Below are 21,982 nucleotides of genomic sequence, written 5' to 3' on the forward strand. Positions count from 1 at the left end.
ATTTTGAATTTTTTATCTTACATTTTTATCTTACATTTTTATCTTACACTTTTATCTTACATTTTCATCGTTCATTTTGTATTTTACATTGCCCTGTCGAATTATGCCATATTTATGCAAAATTATAAAAAAAGTTGTGCGCTATTTAATATTAATAAGATAATAAATAGACAATAAAAAAATGGGAAAATAATTATATATGATTTATCAGAATGTTAGTTAAAATTATTTATAAAGAACAATAAATAATAATATTTATAAACATAATAATAAAGTTAAAGATTTTTTTTTTTTTCTTGATTTGTGGTATTATGGTTAACATAAAAATATGTACGTTAAAAAAAAAAATATAAAATGAATAAATAATGAATGAATGAATGAAAAACGAAAGATATATGTGGTACATGAGTAGCGAATATATTTACGCCACGTATTAATTATTATATACAAGATATATATTAATGAGAAATGGAAAATGCCATATTTATTTAAATTGTGCGAAAATAACGCATACACACACAAATAATATATAATCACGTATGCATACTTTATATACACATGTGAATGCATACATATGTGAATGTATCGATATTATAGATTACCATATTGTATACAGAAAGTGGTAAAACAGCACAATAGCACACATCGAAGTGGTATACAAGATAATGGTTGATAAAATTCGTTTTCATGATAAAAATAGAATAAATATACACAAGAACTCTCATAAATTTTTGAAATAAAAAATATTCATTTTTTTTTAAAGCTAGCTAAAATGTGATTACATTTGCACACACCACATGTATGCAGTACACACATATCACATGTATACATTATACATATATAGATGGGTTTGTAAAAAAGGGGTTACATATTCTGAAAATTTATTTATCGCTTTCATCACCATCATCCAAACATTCATATCGATTTTTTTTTATCGAAACATTATTTGTTTTAACAGTTGAAACAATAGCTTTTTTAGGAATAACTTGAATTTCAGATTTAGATTCTGATTTTTCTTTTTCATTTATTTTTAATTGACCTTTTGTACTTTTATAATATGAACTGTTTTTTGATGGATATTTATTATTATAATAATTTGAAGATTTATAATTATTTGAATAACTATAATTATTAATTTTAGAATGAAAATTATGATGTTTATTTCCATTATTATAATTTTTATGTCTAATAGAATTATAATTATTAGAAAAATATTTATTATCCATTTTTTCATAATCTATATAATTATTATTTCTATGATAACTATCTCTATAGTTATTATCTTTTCCATTTTTTTCATAATTTTCATTATAACTTAATCTATCATATGTTTCTTTATAACTTATTTTATCATTAGAATCTCGATGTTTTTTTTTATCATCTGATGAATTATATTCTTTACTATCATAAGTTTTTTTATCTACTGATTCATATTTACTACTTCTTCTTTTTTCATAATTATTACTTCTGCTACTTCTTTTTTCATAATTTCTTCTATGTTCATCTCTATCTCCTCTTCGGCTTTCACCTCTTCGACTTTCACCTCTTCTGCTTTCGCCCATTCTGCTTTCATCATCTCTTTCATCTCTGCCATCTCTATCATCTCTATCATCTTTTTTATCATCTTTTCTTTCACTTCTTCGGCTTTCACCTCTTCTACTTTCGCCTCTTCTGCTTTCACCTCTTCTACTTCGATCTCTTCTACTGTGTCGTCTTTCATCTTTTCGGTCAGATTTTTTTTCATCTCTTCTATTTTCTCTTCTATCATATTTCCTACTGTATCTATCTCTTCTCCTAACACTTGAATCGCGACGTTTGCTACTCGCTCTGCTTAGTTTATTTGAATGGGAACGACTTCTTCTAGAATGTGAACAAGAATGTTTATCATTATCTATGATATTATTATTTTCATTGTGTTCTCCTAATAAGTTTGTTCGGGCTTCCCAAATATTTTCTCCTTTTTTCAAATTTGGCTTAATTAAAATATCAATTTTTTGAGTTTTTGCATTTTTTTGTGTATTATTTTCATCACCTACATTGCTATTATTATTATTATTATTATTATTATTGCTATTACTATTTTCTTCTTTATCATTGTTATTAATTTTTTTTTTTGTTTTTTTTTTTGTCTTATTTTGCAATAATGTTGATTTCAAATTTTTACTAGTAATATCTTTAGCATTTTCTGAACTTTCACTTTCATATGTATAATTATCATTATTACTTCTATATGAATCATCATAATTATTATCTATTTTTTTATTATCATGTTCATAATATTTATTATTAGAATTGGATTCATTATTATTACCATAATTACTATTACCATTTCCTATATCATTATTTATATCATCTTTATTTTTATCTTTAGAATCAAATACTTTATTATGTTCTTCTTCATTTTTTTTTTCTGTTGTGATAACCTTAACTGTTTTAACCGAAGTTAGTTTTTTTGCTTTATTTGAATTATTCGAATTTTTTACATATTTTAAAGAATTATCATATAAATTTTCGATATTATAATTATAAGAATTTGAATTTTTATTGTAATTATTTCCATCTCCTGACCCTTTTATTATATTTCTATTCATGTTTTCAAAACCATCTTCATTTTTTTTCGAATTATTTTCATTACCCTTTCTTAAATTATGATTATCTTTATTTATTGTTTCATTATCTGAACCAAATTTATTATAATTTTTGGAAAATTTCATATTATTTTGTCCATCTTCATTATTACTACTACTATTTTTATATGCACTTGAAATTATTGAATGGTTTCTTATGTTAGAACTATTTTTATTGTTTCCATCTTCACGTTTTATGTTTTTCATAATTATATTTTTTATATTAGCTTTATCATCTTTTTTAATAATATTTAAATCTTTTGATTTGGTTAGATGTAATCCGTCTTCATTTTTTTTATCTGACTTTAAATTGTTTCGCAATGTAGAAAACGCATTTTTGCTATTATTACCATTGCTATTACCATTGCTATTACCATTGCTATCATTATAACTGTTCATATAGTTTAAACTTTTGTTATAGCTCGATTTTAGATTTGCTTCTGCATCAACATTCGAATTGTATCCTTTATTTTCATGTGCATTATTATTTATATCTAAATTTTTAAAGCCTTTATTCATATTCATTCTTTTCATATTAGTATCAGATCCGATCGAATTTATATTTCCACTAAGATTTGTAGAATTATCTAAATTGTTCATATTATTTTTCATATTAATATTAGTATTATTTCCTGAATTATTTTTATTTGACATAAATATATTTTTTTTTGAAGCACTACTATTTTTTCCATTATTACTATTTCCATTGTTTTTATTTAAATTATTATAATTAGAATTTTTATTTAAATTATTATTTTTTTTATAATTAAAAACATTTTTATTCGAATTAGATCTTATCATCCCTTTTCTATTTTCATTGTTCATTTTCATTCCAGATTCTTCTTCTTCTTGATTTTCAATTTTTAGTTCATTACTATTATTATTTTCATCTCCACTATTGTTATCTTTTTCTTTTGATATACTCTCACTTATAATTTTATCTGGGTTAGTATCAACGGGTTTTGCTTCCCCAAAAATGTTCGGATTGGCAATATAGCTATTTTGATCCAAAGGAACTGTTCTTTTTTTTAAAACTAATTTTTTTCGTTGTTCAGGTGTAGCAGTTGTGTTATCAGCATTCGCATTTGCATTCGCATTCGCATTCGCATTTACATTTGCATTTGCATTTTTATTTTGATAATTCATATTTTTAAAGGCAAAATTAGAATTCGAATTTTTGTTATCGTTCTGACTGTGCATGTTGTTATTTGACTGGTTCATATTATTTATCCCTTGTTGATTATTCATGTAATTTGATTTCATATTATTGTAACTAAAACTTGAATTCAAATTATCATTTCCTCCTTTCATTCCCATTCTCATATTATTATTATTATTGTTATCGTTAAAAAATGAATTGTTATTTAACGAAAACATATTATTACCGTTCATATTATTATTACCATTATTATTTGCATTGTTATTATTATTATTATAATTGTTCATAATATTATTGCCTTGTCTCACATTACCAAAATTGTTATTTCTATTTGTCGTTTTCTTAAATTTATTTTGTTTTTGATTTAAATTAAAAGCTTTTGTTTTATCCTTGTTAATTATAACTGAAATTGTACCATGTTCAAATGTATTATTTCCTGAATAAAGCATTTTTCCATTTAATTCCAATGACCTGTTCATATCTTCTGCGTTGTCAAATTCGATATAAGCTGCTGCTGTTTTCCCTTTTTTGTTCAAAATATTAATTCTTTTTATTCGGTATCCTTCGAACATAGTGTAGATCTCTTCTTTTGTGATATCTATGTGAAGATTTCGGACGTATATTTCGTAGATATTTGAGTAGTTATTCATATCTGCGACAGGGTGAAGAAAAAAATGTGTGTAAACGCGCCCAAAATGAGAAATTGTGAAGCGATAAAAATGCAGAAATTATGAACAAGTCATAAAAGTGAGAAATTGTGAAGCGATAAAAATGAGAAATTATGAACAAGTCATAAAAGTGAGAAATTGTGAACAGGTCGTAAAAATGCAGAAATTATGAACAAGTCATAAAAATGTAGGAAATGTGAAAAAAAAAACAAAATAGCTATATTACAGCTGAAATGGTTGTAATAAAAATTGTCAGCATGTACAAAATAGGTAGATAAAATATAGACCATTTTAATGCACACATAAAATAAAAATTGGCGATTTTTCTTCATATATTAGCTATTTTTTTTAAGTTTAAAAATAACAGTAATAATAAAAAAATTACCATTTTTCGAAGGAATAAAATAATTTGGCTTGGGATTATTAACGTCACCATTGCTATAATTATTATCCAGCGTTTTATTTTTCATGGCATTATCATCATTATAGGTGTCAACTATAAAGGATAAATAAACAATTGTTCACAAGATGTAACATAAATATGTATGTATATGTATGTATATTATATTGAGGATATAACGATCTTTTCAAAATTATGTACACATTTTTATACTACAAAAAAAATATGTAATAAAAAATTATACCTAATGGTGAATCAAAATCTTCACACATATCAGCCCATCGGTTACTACTTTTATTTTCCTCTTTTTCTTTCTTTTCATCATCATTGTTATCATTATTTGTATTGGCTTTGTTTGCATTATTATTATTATCATTATCAGGGTTTATATTTGTGTTATTCTCATTTATATTAACATCATTTTTAGTACTCTCTTTATTTAGATCATTATTACTGTTACATTGATTATCATTTTCCCCTTGCATTCCCATTTTACTTTCAACCATGGTGCTCATTTTTGTATTTTTATTTTACGAAATTTGGTTCAAGCTTATTTATTTTGCAATATTTTGTAATATTTTGCAATATTTTGCAATATTTATAATATATTTTATTATTTTTTATTATTTTTAATTAAAATATAATAACAATTATATATCTTTAGCTAGCGATTATTATAAAAAAAATGAATGTATGTTAAAAATTAATTATAAGATTAATTATCGAATTTGTATATTTGATTGTTTTAACTTGTTCGGTCTCTTTAATAAATTACATATATTTTAATTTATATAAATATGATATTTAAAAAAAAAAAAAATAATTTTCCACAATTTTTATTATTTTTTATAACATTACATATAAATATATAATTTATTGAATTTTGTGTTTAAATAACTTATTAATATATTTTCCCTATTATATAAAAACATTCTTTTATTTTTTGCAAAAGTATACACACATGAGTAACTGTTACTATTGTTCCTAATCAAATTGATATAATATCCTTAAACGAAGTTTCTATAATGTGCTTAAATGAAGTTTCTATGTCCTTATAGTTTTATTTATTATAAATATCTTTAATTATTTTCCACTACAATATATAATTCGTTCATTTCATTTGTTTTTTTATAAGATCCATCACATTGAAAAAGGGAAGAATATATCTTGAAAATGGCTAGTTGGTATTATTTATTATATAGGCAAATACATACAGAATAGATATATATTAACTAGTTAATTATTTTCAAAGTTATTAAAACTTGTGTTATTCCTTTTGGGGTTCTATTCGAATATTTCCAGCTCCAATTCGTTTACATATATTAAAATAAATGTAATATTAAGGAAAATAGAAAATAATAAAAAGAAATTTGAAAATCTCTCCACATCTAATATTTCGTAAGAATTAATTCCTTTTTATAACATCCATTTTTTAGCAATAAATAAATATTTTATAAATTTAGGCTCTTTTTTTTTTTTTTTTTTTTTTTTTTGGGGTGAGTTGGAAATAACTTGCTAATAATTAAGCTCTTCTTTTGCAAGTATTTTACAATAATTTATTATATGTTATATTTTTTTTAATTGTAAAAAACTTAATAAGAATAGTAAAGAAAACGTGATCGTTGATGTATAAATTAATGTGAAACTAACAATTTTATGTATTTAAAATTATTGTATTCAGGGCTTGTTATTTTTTATAATTTATTATTAAGTATTTTTTTTTTTTGTATCTCTTTCCGAAACTCTGATGACAATATATTTGTGTTGTTTTTTTATTTATTTTTAATTAACATAAATTTTATATATTATTTTTCTTTGTTCTCAACTTTCTTTTAATTTTTAATATAAAAGATTAAAAGGTAGTATAAGAATATATATATGATAAATATAAAATGTAAAATATATAAATAAAGGTTTCACAATATTATGTGGTACAAATATATTATAATAAATATATATTTTATTTTTTAAATAACGTTTTTATATATCCAAAATTGGCATTTTATTTTATTATATTATTTATTGATGATAAATATTTGTTATATATTTTTTTTCTACCAATTTATTTTAAATTCAATGTGATGTTACTAAAATTATTTGATTTTCTTAACTGGGTATATATATATATATATCACCGTTATATTATAATTTATTATTCCATATATGCTATTATATTTTATATTATAATTTATTATGTATAGGAAATTTTTTAGCAATTCATACGTGCTTTAAAATTCCCCTTTAAATATATATACATACATACATACATATAAAAAGGAAAGCATGAAATAAAATATATACTATGTATTTAAAAATATAAAAATATGTATAGTAAGTATATATACACATATCAGTAAATAATTATTGTGACCAAATTATTCCTTTTATAATAATAGGATAAGTATGTGGTATTTTTAATAGGAAAATTAAAAGTATATATTTTGAATGTTTTTAATATTTTGAATGTTTTTAATGTTTTTAATATTTTTAATATTTTTAATATTTTTTTTTTTTTTTGGGGGTGGACCCAGTTTATTATAAAATTATTATGTTTATAATAAAGAAATAAAAACAAAATAAATTTTTTTATCATAAATAGGTATTTATATATAAAGGAATGTCAAGGGATAGTTATATACATTTTTTTTATATAGTGTAAAAATGTTTTATATTTTAAAAGTACATAAAATTATAGCATTTAAGAGTATATTATAATGGTAATATATAATCTGAAGATTAACTCTTTTTTTTTTTTTTTTTTTTTTTTCTTCATTTTCCTTATTTTATATTTTTTTTAAAAATTAATAAATCATCATTAAGTATAACTTTATTATAAACACAGACATACAAAAGGAGTTCAAATACAGGCCAATAATATATAGTAATATATAGTAGTAATATAGTAGTAATATATAGTAGTAATATAGTAGTAATATAGTAATAAATATATACCTGAATATATTATTTCACATTCTTATAGTATTTTTTTTTATATTAAATTATACAGAAAAAGAACAAAAAAAAACAGACCATAAAAAGTTGTTTTTTTGTTTATTCTGCTATCAAAACGTATTTATATATATTATCAATTTTTTTTTTTTTTTTTTTTTTTTTTTTTTTAAATATGTTAATATAAAATAAATTTGAATTTTATATATAACAATAAAAATATGAACAAGTCATATTTTTTATTAATAAAGAAATTGGTTATTTTATATATGATTATAGAAAGCAAAAAAAAATGTATAAATAAAGAGTAATAATAAATTGTTGGAAAATTCAGTATTCGTTTAAAACTTCAAATGATCACAAATTTGTATTATATCATCATTTTATAAAGATAGTTCTATTTGTATAAGTTGACAAAATAAAAAAAAAACAAAAAAATTAAAAAAATAATACTTAAAATGCCTTATAATTCACCCAAAGCTTTTCAATATTTTCTTAAGTTTTCAGTATTTTTCTTAATTTCAGTATTTTCTTAATTTTTAGATTTTATTTAAAATTATAAATATGAATGTTATCATAAAAAGCACAGAAAAGGGAATGGTTGTATATTTTGTTGAAGTGGATGCATAACCATAAATTTGATAAAAATAAGAAATATTTTTTAATTATTTTCACATACTATTTTGAAAAATTATTAAAATATAAATAACCCAAATCTAAGATAAAAAAAATATATACATATAGTTCCAAGATTTTAGGAAACTACTTATTTTATTAAGTCGAAAATAATTTCGACAAAAAATGTCAAAAAAATATTATGAAAAATTATTATGCGATATTCGTAAGTATAAAAAGAACAACTAAAATGTTTGTGTGCAAAAATACACAATTTTTTTTTTTTTTTTTTAATAATTTATACATATATCTATATCGTTGTCTTTCTACTTATTTTCCAAAAAAGGAAAAAAAAATATGCATATGCAACCACATATTTATAACATCATTCTTTTGTTTTATAGAAAATCAATCCAAACCCGTGGAGTCAAAATTCGGGTCGTACATTCTTCAAAAATTTGGATGGGAAAAGTAAGTACATACATATTTATATACAACAAAAAAAAAGAAAAAAATTATAAGACTTAGCCAATTAAAACTTTATGATAAAGTTTGTCTTTTTATTTTGTGAAATAATCAAACGATATTTCATATGTATATACTTTTTTTTTTCTTCTTTTTTTTTTTATAGAGGCAAAGGGTTAGGGAAAAACGAGAATGGGGATGTTAATATTATGAAAATCAAAAAATATGGAGAACATGGGGTAATTAAAAATGTATATGCATATATATATAAACACTTGAATGTAGATATAGCTTATAATTTTGTTAATAAAATTAGTTATAGTATTATCCATTATTTTTACTTATTAATTTTGACTCTTTTTTTTTTTTTTTTCTTTTTTTAAAAGCTGGGATATAAAGAACAAAATGAAGAACACGACAAAATGTGGTGGGAAAATATGTACAATAATTGTGCAAAAAAAATAAGTACTAATGATAATGACAAAGATGAAGAATTAAAAAATAATAAAGATGAAAATCTTAAGTATTCTATTTTTGTGAAAAAAAATAATTGTATAATAAGTGCATTTTGTGAAAATTATCCCCAAAACTCTCCAAATGAAAAGGAAGACAATCATAATAGTCACACAAATAGTGATAATAAAAATAGTAATAAAAATTGTAACGATTTTAAATCAAAGCACAAAGAAATAAATAAAGAGAAACATAAAATGAATAACCACTTAGGTAATAATAACTTTTATAATAAAAAAAAAGTGGCCAATAATAATAACAACTTCATGATGAATAAATCAAAGAACAAAAAAAAATGGAAAAAAATGTAATAGTATATAAAATAAGAAATAAAAAGATACAAGAATAAATTAACCTTGGAATAACACAACAGTAGAATAATATATTTTCCACATTTTATAAAATTAAGCATTCACTCAGACATGCATATTTTTTTTTGTACATAATTAGGTCGAAATATTTTCTTTTCACAAATGAGTTGTGGTAAAAAAAAAAAAATCAATGTCCTTTTTCAATATTTGATATTTTTTCCACAAACAAAAAATGTTATATGAAATTTTTATATATTTTTTTTATTTATAATTTTTTTATTTATATTTTTTTATTTATAATTTTTTTTTCGCCTTTTTTTTTAATATATGATTATTTGTTTTCAAAAAAATTAATAATTTTAGCGAAATTCGCTTTTTTTGTAATAACTACACACACACACCTATCATTGCATTTGTGATAATAAATAAAAATGTGCATATTTGTTTACATTTTTGGGTTTATGTGTATTTTATTTGAATATTTTAAAAATTAATCAAAAAACAATAATAACAAGTTATTACACTTTGTAGCCATTTAAAAAAATAAAGCATACAAAAGTAAGAAAAATGAAATAACAAAATAAAAAATTGTATACATAAGTAGCAAACATATATGTACATGTGCATAATTTTTTTATATTCAAAATAATTTGTAACTTTTTTTAATAAAACAAAAAAATTTTAATGAATGTATATTGGAAAAGCAAAATTAGTATATATGTCAATAACTGATAATGTTTATTTGATATTTCATTATCATAAATTATGCAATAAAAAAAAATACTTGAATTGTTAATTTTTTGTTTTTTTATTTTTTTTCGCTGTTTCGGTATTTTTCGAATTTGTTTCTTTTCTTTTATTATTCTTTGAATTATCTAATGTAGCATCCTCATCATTTGGTTGATCTAATGTTGTATTTTCGTCTGACTTTTGAATCGGTTCTGAATTTTCAGCAGTTTTGGAACTATCTTCCGTTTTTATAGTAGGTAAAGTAACATTTTCGTCATTGATAATTTTCCATATGGTGTCAGAAATTGGTTTGTTTAAAACATGAGGAAAACGCTCTTTAATATATCTGTACATTTTTTGTGGGTAATTCAGTCTCCAGTTTTCTATTCGTTTTGTAATTTTGTTCCACATATATCCTGCATCGAAAGTAAAAACGGAAAAATTATGAGCAGTATAGAAAATATGAACGGTGTAGAAAAATATGAACGGTGTAGAAAAATATGAACGGTGTAGAAAAATATGAACAGTGTATAAAATATGAACCGTGTAGAAAAAATATGAGCAGTGTAGAAAAAATATGAATGGTGTAGAAAATATGAACGGTATAGAAAAATATGAACAGTGTAGAAAATATGAACGGTGTAGAAAAATATGGACAGTGTAGAAAATGTATGAACAGTGTAGAAAATGTATGAACAGTGTAGAAAATGTATGAACAATGTAGAAAATATGGATGGTGTAGAAAAATATGAACATTGTAGAAAAATATGAACAGTGTATAAAATATGAACGGTGTATACAATATGAACGGTGTAAAAATTTCCAAGTAGTAAACGCAGCGGGCATTACCTCGGTTGGGTTCCGCCTTTATGCATTTGTTAATTATATCCTTTTGGTTAATTTCATTTTCTTGATCAATTTCGAAGGCTAAAAATGTAGCCCACCCATCACCAAAAGAAGGGTTTAAAGTAATAGCTCTGTAAAACCATTTTCTTGATTTACCTATTTTATAATTATTCCAAAATATAATAGCGACAATTAAAATAACATAAGAATTATTTCCACAATTATTAAAAGCTGTAACAGATTTACTATTTTGTAAATTTTTATTTTCTAATTCTATAGCTTTTGACCACAATATTCCAGAAGTTGGACATTCTTTTAAAGCTTCTGAAATTATAGGATTTATATTTATGTTATTACATAACAATTCTATTTCAATAAGTTTTAACCAAAGTAGATCATAATTTTCAATAACTTTTACAGATGCATTTACATTAATATTTTTATTTTCTAATTCATTTTTACTATTTGATATATTATCATTATTGTTATCATCATTTTTTGTGTGATTTAAATTATTTCCTATTTCTTCATCATGTATATATTGTTCATTACTTTCTATAATTTCTTTATTTTTTAACACTTTGGTATTTACACTTAATGAATGTATGTTTTTAATTTTTATTTTTGCTTTTTCTACTAATGCTCTAGCAGATGTATAGCTTTTTTTAGTAATTTGTAAATCAATAGCACATAACCACAAATTAATAGATTCTGGACAATATTTCAAACCTTGTTGATATATTTGTTGTGCTTTATCATAAGCATTATTAAGATGGTTTTCTTTATTATCTTCAACATTTTTTTCTTTTAAATTAGCCATTTCCAATTCGATTTGTCCTGCTATCATATATAATTTATCAAATTTCTTATGAATTTTTAAACCTTCATAAATTAGCTCTTTTGCATCTTTATAATTTCCTAATAATCTTTCTAATTGTACAGATTGCATCCATATTTTTGGAGTATTACATTGTACTCTTGATTTTTTTAAAAGTATTCTAGCTCTTTCAAATTCATTATTTTCTCTTTCTAATTTAACAGCTGCTAATGATATTACTTCTGTATTTTGATTATGCATAAATGATTCTGCTAATATTTTTCTAGCTGCATCTATTTCATTATTTAACCATTTTTGTTTTGCATACATTAACCATAGAACACTAGAATGTGGACAATTTTTAACAGCTCGTTGTAAAACATCATCTACATTTGTTTGATTACCATGTGTTAATTCTAAATTAGCTAAATCTAACCATAAAGATTTTTTTGTTTTAAAAATTTTTAAAGCTTCATTATATATACATCTAGCTGTATGTAATGATTTATTATTTATACAATTTTGTGCATCTTGTTTATAAATTCTTTTTTTATTTAAATTTTCAACACCAATATTCATAGTATTTTTAATAATACTTTGACATGTATGCAAAAAATCAGATTTTTCACATTCTTCAGCAAATTTGATCCATTTATCTCTTTCATGTATTACATTTTTTTGAGATAAATTTTCTATACATCTCTTTATAATAACATCAACCATATTAATATTACCTTGTTTCTCTTCTAATTTAGATGCATTGATCCATATTTCTGCACTTGTTGGAATCTGTTTTCTAGCTTCATTTAAAACTTTTTGTGCTTCACTATATTTACATAATCTTGCTAATGCAATCCACATCTCTATACATTGAGGTATACATTCTACAGCTCGTTTTAGTAAAATATATGCATTATTTTCATTTTCAAGAGAAATTGCTTCTTTCCACAAAACTACTGAATTAGGAATACATTCAATTGCTTTTCGTAAAACTTTTCTTTTATCTTGAACATTTTTTTCTTTTTTATATGCTTCTAACCATAATTTAACAGATGTAGGAATATTTTTTATTGCTTTTGTTAATATTATTTTAGATTCACTTAATTTATCTTCTAATCTCACAGCCTCTAACCATACATCTTCATTTTTAGAACATTCAATACAACCTTTCATAATTATTTCTTTTGCTTTATCTTTTCTTTGAGCTAGCTCTTCAACTCTTGCAGCTGCAATCCATCCAGGACCATGTTTTCTATTTGTATTTATAACAGATTTTAGCAATGATCTTGCTTTGTTAATATCTGCTATATCAGAATCATTAGTTAAATTTTTTGCATTTAAATTTGTTAGATACCCTTTAGGATCAATAACAGTTTGTCCTTCTACATTATCAATAAGTTCATCTAATTTTACAGAAAGTACAGTGCCTCTAGCTTCGCCTAAATCATTTAAAGATAACATATTTCCATTACTTCCATTATTAATTCCTCCATTTGCTATTGGTGTATTATATCCACTAATATTTGAAGCATTTAAAGGTGTTGTATATCCAGAGATTGCAAATGGTGTTGCATACCCAGAGAGAGTAAATGGTGTATTTATTCCACTGTTAATTGAACCACTTTTATTATTTTTTCCAAATAAGGGTGTATCAATACCTGTATTTATTGAATTTTTTGAATTTCTTAGAAAAGGAGTTTGGAAACCTAAACCTATAGGTGTATAGAGACCTAAAGGAGTTTTGATTCCAAGAGGGGTTTTGATTCCTAGAGGCGTTTTAAGACCATTATTATTTTCTGAAGATGCAGAATAATTTAGATGTGAATTTGATTCATTTAATTTATTCATAATAAGACTATCTGGAGCTGGTAAATAATTTTTTGGCATTTTTTTTTGTTTTTGTCGAGAATAATTTAAAACATTTGGTATTGATTCCCATTCTTCTAATGTAACATTAGCTAGATTTTTTTTTAAATCACTAAATTGTTCTTGTATAGTTGGTTTTTGTGCTCTCATTTTTAAAATTTCTTCTTTTAATTTATTTTCTCTTCTACTTTTTCTTCTCACATCTATACGAGAATCAATAGATTCATAAATATCATCAGCTTCTTTATCTTCTTCATCATATTCAGTATCTTTAAATAATGATTCTGAATAACCATGAAATTCATCATAGTTAAAGTCGGAATAATCATTTTTATCTCTATCTTCTGTAATATCATCTCTACTAACACCTCCGGAAAAACCTGTTACTCCTCTTCCCTTCCCAGCCACATATCCAGCTGGTGCTTTTCCAAATGGGTCCTCTTTTGATGTATTAAAATTATACATTCCGTTTTTTATGCTCTTCATATTTTCGATCTATTTATGCTAGTAAAAAAAACATGTAGCTATTGCTCGGAAGGGGGCGATGGAATGTAAATCATTTTTATATGAGCACCTCACCGTTTGTTAGATAGGGAAACATAAAAAAAAATCAGAGATTGTAATGAGTGCGTTTTTGATGGAGTTAAAAATAAAAATGTACAAAAATGTATAAAATTATGTATGCATGTATGTATATATATCCTCAAGGTTGCGGAACAAATTTATTAGTTTAACTTTTTCTTTTTGTTCTTGTTAATTGTGTATAGCCATTTCTGTCTTTATAATTATTTTTTGAGAGAATCATTCATATTAAATAATAACTTCCCTTTTATTCTAACTTTTTTTTTTTTTTTTTTTTTTTTTTTCTATAATTCTGTTTCTTCCTTATATCCTAAATAAAAATAATTGGTTCCAACTCACTTAATAGTTATACTATTGAACATATTTATTAATTTGTATGATAAAAAAAAAAAAAAAAAATCCTTTAATTTTAATCTTCTTATACTATACTCCTAACTATACTTTTAAAATTAGTACATATATAATTATTTTTTTTATAAAATAATATAACATAAAAAAAAAAAAAAAAACTTCTTATATATATCATACTAAATCAATTTTTTTGTTAACATAAAGCTTTTATTTACAAAATATTCATCAAAAAAAAATTATTTTTTTTTTTTTTTCACGTATATAATTTTTTGTGATATAAAAATTGTAATTTTTTTTTTTTACCAAATTTATGTATTCATCATTCTCCATAGGCACATGGATATTTAATTGAGAATATATATATTTTTTTAATTTTATAAGTTTTTATATTTAAATATTATATAAATATCAATTATACTTTTTTTATCTATCCAAAAATTGTTATTTGAAACATTCCAATGTTATTAACAATGTATTATTGTCTTTACATATAACTCATATATATTTTACAATGTGTATCTAATTGACTTTCTTTTTTTCATTTAACTATATTATATGAAATAATTATTTCTATTTTTCGAATATAAATTATTGATCATAATGCAAAACCCTTTTCTACATAATAAGAAAGCTTATCAAAATGAACCTAAAATACATTATGAATTATATAATATATGAAAATGTTTATATATAACCACCTTCTAATATTTATTCGTTCCAAATATATTGCAATAAGATTGTAAATTAAAATGACCGAAATAAATTTTCCATGAACGAAGCAAATTCGCCTCTGAACATTATTCTTCGTTCCCCCAAAAAATGTTTAAAATGGGCAAATGCTCCTTATTTAAGCATCTGCCCATGTAAGCATCCGCCCATGTAAGCACAAATTCATAGGTTACTGTTCATTAGGCAACTTATCTAACATCATGTAATTATATAAATAATATTTTCAAATAAAATATGCAAAATAGTTTGTATTGGAAAAATAAATAAAAATATTTTCACAGCATATTTAAATGGTAAATATGTCAACATTTCTTCGGCGTATTTTCAATATATAGTACTCATAGATGCATAAAAAAAATTTATATACAACATGAGTTGGTTTAAAATTATATGTCAACAAAACAAACCCAACAAAACAACTTATAGATCTTAAACATCTTGAAACAAATGAATAAAAATAAATATTGAGACATGAAAATAGTAATGTAATAATAATAAGGAAATAACCAAATTTTCTTAAAATATAATAAAATGTATTTGACCATATAGAAAAACGATGAACCATATAATGAAAATATTTTATATTATTTATAATATCATCATCAATAAGATTAGAAATAAATGTTTTAATAATTTGTAAATTATTTTCTGAATGTTTATTTGTATTATTATCATTATCATTATTGCATCTTTTTTTCTTATCATAATTATCTTCATTATCATCATCCATATATCTAGATAAACTACTCACAGAATCATATGTATCATCACTACTTTCTTCACTACAAAGGTTGTTATTATTATTTTTGTCTACATTATTAGAATCTATATTTTTGTTTTTATTTTTGGTTGTATCTAATTTATATTTTTCTTTATCTTTTTCATTTTCTCCTACATTATTAATTCGCATATTTTTATTCAATTCATTTGATTCAGTATAACTTTTAGAATCTAATAAACCCTCACCAGAATCTTCATTGTTTCTATTTTCCATAAAAAAACTTTTAATACTTCCATTTTCTTCATTACTATCAATACTATTATTGCTTGAGCTACTACAACTTTCATTATCACTAATAGAACTATCACTATTATAATTTTCACTATTATAATTGTCACTATTTATACTTCCACTCGATATACTATCACAGGTACTCAAGTTTCCATTTTTTTTATTTAATAATTTAGCTTGATTAGTTTGTTTTTGTTTCAAAATGTGCATAAAATTATATTTGTTTCTTTTTTGGGCATGGTCTTTTATGACTTTATTATTTTTTTCCCTTCTTAACTTATAACTTTCTCTAACAATCGATACTAAAATAAAAAGTATTAAACTTAAAACTAATAAAAAAAATGAGATAAATAATTTGGAAAATATAAAAGATAGTAGAAAAAATATAACAAAAAATACTGAATATACAGGTGTTTTCCAAGAAGTAAAATTGCATATTATAGAATAAAATGGTATCCAAATTGTATCTGCATTAAATTTAATAACTTTTAATTCTTCATACAACTTATTTACATTTAACTCAGCATCTAATATTCCTCTGGTTTTATCTATACATCTATAATTTAATGATGACATAGAATTTAATATATAACTAAAAACATTGTATTTTGTTTTATTTATTAATTTTGCAATTATACGAACACTATATTCATTAGGCTCTTTGTATGTTTTTTTCAAACTTTTAATGTTATTATTACTAAAACTATTTTTTTCGAGTGTATTATAATTTTGTTCATCATTTTTTTTGGAAATAACTTTTTCATTTTCTTTATTTATATTAGTATTATTTGATATGTCCTTTTTATAAGTATGTGTATTTATTATTGTTGCAGTTTGGTTTATATATTTTATGGTCATATCATATTCTTTTGATACTTTTAAATATGTTAAATCAATTAGTGCACTGCCAATATATTCATCTTCAACTATTTCATCTGTCTCATCCATATCATATAATTGTATTTCTACTTTACCCTTAATATAATGAATTTCCAGATACAATTCTTCATCCCATGTGTTTATATTATTATCCAAAATTCGTGACCTATAAACTTCCACATTGTTTAATAATATTTTTAAATAAGGATACATTAATTCATCATCGTTATTAGATCGAACAGATGATATTTTATTTAAATATTCATGTAAATGTAATTTTAAAATTAAAAATCCTTTTGTTTTTTGAGGATTAAAGGCATCTTTTGGTTTTGTAAATCCTTCCCACCATTTATATTTCCTTAAATATTTATTATTATCTACATTTACTATATTTCGTCCTTCTTCTAATATCACACCATGTGAAAACCGTAAAAGTTTTTCATTGTCCTTGGTTGTTGTATTGGTTTCCATTTAGCTTGTTATCTTTTATATAATAATTTTTTTTTTCTCTATTTTTATCCAGTATATTTTGGTATTTTACAAATTTTTGTTTTTTATTTTTATTTTCCAAATACATGTTTTTTTCCGTGAAAGAGAGCATTATACGGAAATAACAAAATGTGTATTAAATAGAAATATATTCACACTCAATAAAATAAAGACAATAAAATTGTTAATTACACAAATATTTACACTAATAATTCGAATATTAATAATAAATAATAAAAAATTTGATAAAAATATTATTAACGTTAATAATTTTTTTGACAAAATTACAAAAAAAAATATGTACATGCATACACCAAGAATATTTTTTTATGCACACACAATATAAAATTATTTATAAAAAAATAGTAATATTCTGTTCTTTCATTTTGAAATTGTGTTTTGCTACTTATTTATTTTGGTGTTTGATTGTTTGGTTATTTATTTATTATTTGGGGCTTATTATTTTTTATTTATCCTTTGGTATTCCTTTCTCTTTTCATCTATTTCTTATTATTTTACAATACATATATATGGCTAGCACGTGTGTAATATTTTTTATTATATGAAAAAATGCAAAGTGTATAAAAGACGTATACAAATTTTTATTTTATCAAACTTGAGAAGTTATATATATGGTGTGGCAATAAAAGGTGGTATATCAAAAGACAAAAAATAACAAAAATAGCAAAAATAACAAAAATAGCAAAAATAACAAAAATAGCAAAAATAGCAAAAATAACAAAAATAACAAAAATAACAAAAATAGCAAAAATAACAAAAATAACAAAAATAACAAAAATAGCAAAAATAACAAAAATAACAAAAATAACAAAAACGCATAAAATTCATATATTATTATATTATTATATGGGAATAAGCGCATGTATAAAGTGGAAATCACAAAGAAAATTATATGCTATTTACTATACGTATAACAGTTAAAAATAGTTCGTTGTATGTTTTTTATGTCAACAATTGGCTAACGATTGTTATTAACATGATCAAAATAATGAATAAACAGGGAAATAGCTGAACATGACAATTAGACATTAACAAAACAATGGAATTTAAATAAATAGTATTCATCAAAATTTAAATAAATAGTATTGATCAAAATTTAAATCCGTATTTTTTAATAATAAAATTTATACCCTCCCCCTCAAACATACTAATTTTAAAAGACATAAATGATAATTTCCTTAAATAAAATCTTTAAAATAAATATATTTTCATTTTTCAACATGTACAAATTAATATTATTTTAATTTTTTTTATTTCGTTTCTTTTGGGGTGTATGTTGACTAAAAAAGCTGTACTAAATAAATTGTAACTTTTAAAATAAAGTTATTATCATTACACACAAAAAAAACGGTAAAAAGAAAAAGAAAAAAAACAAAAACAGATTAAAATATTTTAAATTTATGAGAAATAATAAAAATTATTATTTATAGAGAGTCTTTTTACATATATTAATGAATGTAAAAAAAAAAAATGTCCTATTTGTATAATTACTGTATCTTGATTATTACTAAATTTCAGTATAGATAATGAAGAAAATATGTTTCATTCATTCTTTTTAAATAAATATATTAACATATGGAAAAAGTTTTATTCATTCCCTTTTATTGTAATCGAGTTTCCTTCTGTATGTCTTATTTTTTTCTTCATCCAAAATGAATTTTATATTTTCGTTGTCTTCAGAAAATTGAACTTTATTTGTATTAACATCTCGTTCCCTTTTTTTTGTCTGATAAATATCCCACTCTTGAATCAAATACCGTTTTAAGTAAAGAAAATAAATTATTCCTAATGCACCAAAGGATATTTTCTAAAATATAATGAGAATAAAAAAACATATATAATATATTTTACCAATTTAAACATGCAAAATGATGTATTTTAAGAAATATACATATATTCATATATTATATATATGTATCCCAAGCTTTTAAAATATATATATTTCTTATAGCTCGATATACAGAGAAGATGAATTTTTTATTGAGAACAATAAAAAATAAATGAAAATATAATACAAATTTTAAGAGTAATAATAATGCAAATTTCGTTGTATGCTTTATAAGGCATTACTACACCATTTTCCCAAAGAGCTTTTTTCATTTTTATCACAAAATCTTGAAAAAAAAAATTTTATAGCTTTTCAAACAACGCTAATAATAATAATAATAATAATAACAACGTGCTTGTTATGAAAATATTAAAAAAAATACTAAAAAAAATACTAAAAAATATATACAAAATAAATAATTATATATTATATTTTGTTATTCTATATATAATTTGTTTAATTTTAGTTGGTTTTATTTTTATTATCGTGATTAGTAGAATTAAATTTACATTTAAATATTTTCTTTTAAATTATGTTATTTCTTATATAATTTATATAGTTGAAAAAACATGTGTGTAATAAATATAATTAACGTGAAATAGTTTTTAAGTATATAAAAAGGAAAAAAAATAAAATTTAAGAAAAATATTATGAATTTTTTTTATAGTACAAAAATGTACATATCAATGTAATAAGAATAACGAATTTAACAATATTGAAAAAAATTTGTATATATAATAGAATGGGTCCATTTTGCAGCTAATTTTTAATTTATATACGATTTAAAAAGATGAGGAAAAATAACTCGTAATCACCATCATAACAATGCTATATAAGTAATGAAAAACTATATAAGTAATGAAAAACTATATAAGTAATGAAAAACTATATAAGTAGTAACAATACTATATAAATAATATTATTTTTTCTTCCTTTCCCAATTTTAGTGTTTATCGGTTGCGGCTTTTCTTCTTTGCATCATAACAATTTTTTGAATTTCTTCTCTTTTTGCTTTTCCTCTTTTATGTGTGCCTAATTTTTTCTTAGCATATTTCAAACTTCTTTTAGTTGCTGCTGATGTTCCTACTTTTATTAATTCAATTAATCTTTTTTCATAAGGACTAAATCCGGCTATTTCTCTAACAACATCATTTATTAAATCTTTGTTTTTTGGTACTGATTTTTTTTTTATACTTTTCTTAACACTCCTTTTAGTAACTATATGTCCGCTATTAAAACCAACTGAATTAAAAAAAAAAAAAATAAACACATGTATATTGGATATGTGTATATATTGCAATCATCTCATAATATATGCATGTAGATGTTCAAACAATAGTATAATATATTTACGATATGTATGATATTGTGATATTTAATTTATATCTCCGTGCAAAACAATTGTAAATTATATTAGTATTTATCATGTCATATAAATGGGGTGTTGCATATATGCAAATGCGTTAAATATGTATGCAAACGTGTATGTATATGCATGTATACATACATATATATAATATACATACACGTTTGCATACATATGGTTGATATATAAGAATAAATATATTTATGTACTTAAAGGGAAGCTACATTGTAACATAAAATATGTATATTGGTTAGATATAAAATAGAATTATTTTCCATTTATAAACATAATATATACGAATATAATAATCTATAATTTTTTATATAAATAAAACTAACCTGCTATTCCAGTTGAAGGTTTTATTGTTGATTTTCTTCCCATTTTATTAATTAAGATAAAAAAAAAATGTTATAAATTTTACTTTTAAATTCAATAAATTGATAATTGACTCTTTTACGAAGAGTATAATTAAATATTATTATTTATACATATAAATATTATATATATGTAATTTGTTAAATTATAATTTTTTAATATTATCCAAATTTTTTATTTTTTATTTTTTTTTTTTTTAATACCAATAGCAAAAAAAATACTTATACAAATGAGTATATTTAGCCTTTTCCCCTTATAAAAAATAATCTTTTATTGTATATATTTCACTTAAAAAAAAATGACAAAATATAGTGGGAAAAAATATAAATATATAAATTTTACGACCTTAAGGGGCTTTTTCTAATAATAAGGAAATGCATAATAC

The 21,982-nt window shown here is 22.0% G+C and overlaps 6 protein-coding genes across 6 annotated transcripts; 1 reads left to right on the forward strand and 5 right to left on the reverse strand.

Annotated features, from left to right (window-relative positions):
• Positions 1-881: 881 nt before the first annotated feature.
• On the reverse strand, positions 882-5,369 carry PY17X_0939200 (uncharacterized protein; the record flags this gene model as incomplete). Its single annotated transcript, XM_724456.2, has 3 exons — positions 882-4,438; positions 4,840-4,950; positions 5,099-5,369. The coding sequence occupies 3 exons, from the start codon at positions 5,367-5,369 to the stop codon at positions 882-884; spliced, it is 3,939 nt and encodes a 1,312-aa protein (XP_729549.2).
• Positions 5,370-8,604: 3,235 nt separating this feature from the next.
• PY17X_0939300 (conserved Plasmodium protein, unknown function) lies at positions 8,605-9,707 on the forward strand (the record flags this gene model as incomplete). Its single annotated transcript, XM_022956081.1, has 4 exons — positions 8,605-8,644; positions 8,823-8,889; positions 9,050-9,122; positions 9,270-9,707. 4 exons carry the CDS (start codon positions 8,605-8,607, stop codon positions 9,705-9,707), a joined length of 618 nt encoding a protein of 205 aa, XP_022812266.1.
• Positions 9,708-10,499: 792 nt separating this feature from the next.
• On the reverse strand, positions 10,500-14,451 carry PY17X_0939400 (pre-mRNA-processing factor 6, putative; the record flags this gene model as incomplete). The annotated part of the gene is made up of 2 exons (XM_718804.1): positions 10,500-10,852; positions 11,286-14,451. 2 exons carry the CDS (start codon positions 14,449-14,451, stop codon positions 10,500-10,502), a joined length of 3,519 nt encoding a protein of 1,172 aa, XP_723897.1.
• Positions 14,452-15,913: 1,462 nt separating this feature from the next.
• On the reverse strand, positions 15,914-17,989 carry PY17X_0939500 (uncharacterized protein; the record flags this gene model as incomplete). The annotated part of the gene is made up of 1 exon (XM_718805.2): positions 15,914-17,989. One exon carries the CDS (start codon positions 17,987-17,989, stop codon positions 15,914-15,916), a length of 2,076 nt encoding a protein of 691 aa, XP_723898.2.
• Positions 17,990-19,619: 1,630 nt separating this feature from the next.
• Positions 19,620-20,128, reverse strand: PY17X_0939600 (conserved Plasmodium protein, unknown function; the record flags this gene model as incomplete). The annotated part of the gene is made up of 2 exons (XM_022956082.1): positions 19,620-19,835; positions 20,099-20,128. 2 exons carry the CDS (start codon positions 20,126-20,128, stop codon positions 19,620-19,622), a joined length of 246 nt encoding a protein of 81 aa, XP_022812267.1.
• Positions 20,129-20,799: 671 nt separating this feature from the next.
• PY17X_0939700 (ribosomal protein L36e) lies at positions 20,800-21,603 on the reverse strand (the record flags this gene model as incomplete). The annotated part of the gene is made up of 2 exons (XM_722415.1): positions 20,800-21,098; positions 21,561-21,603. 2 exons carry the CDS (start codon positions 21,601-21,603, stop codon positions 20,800-20,802), a joined length of 342 nt encoding a protein of 113 aa, XP_727508.1.
• Between the last annotated feature and the right edge of the window lie 379 nt (positions 21,604-21,982).

The sequence above is a fragment of the Plasmodium yoelii genome (genome assembly GCF_900002385.2).
Source record: "Plasmodium yoelii strain 17X genome assembly, chromosome: 9".
Taxonomy (NCBI): Eukaryota; Apicomplexa; class Aconoidasida; order Haemosporida; family Plasmodiidae; genus Plasmodium; species Plasmodium yoelii.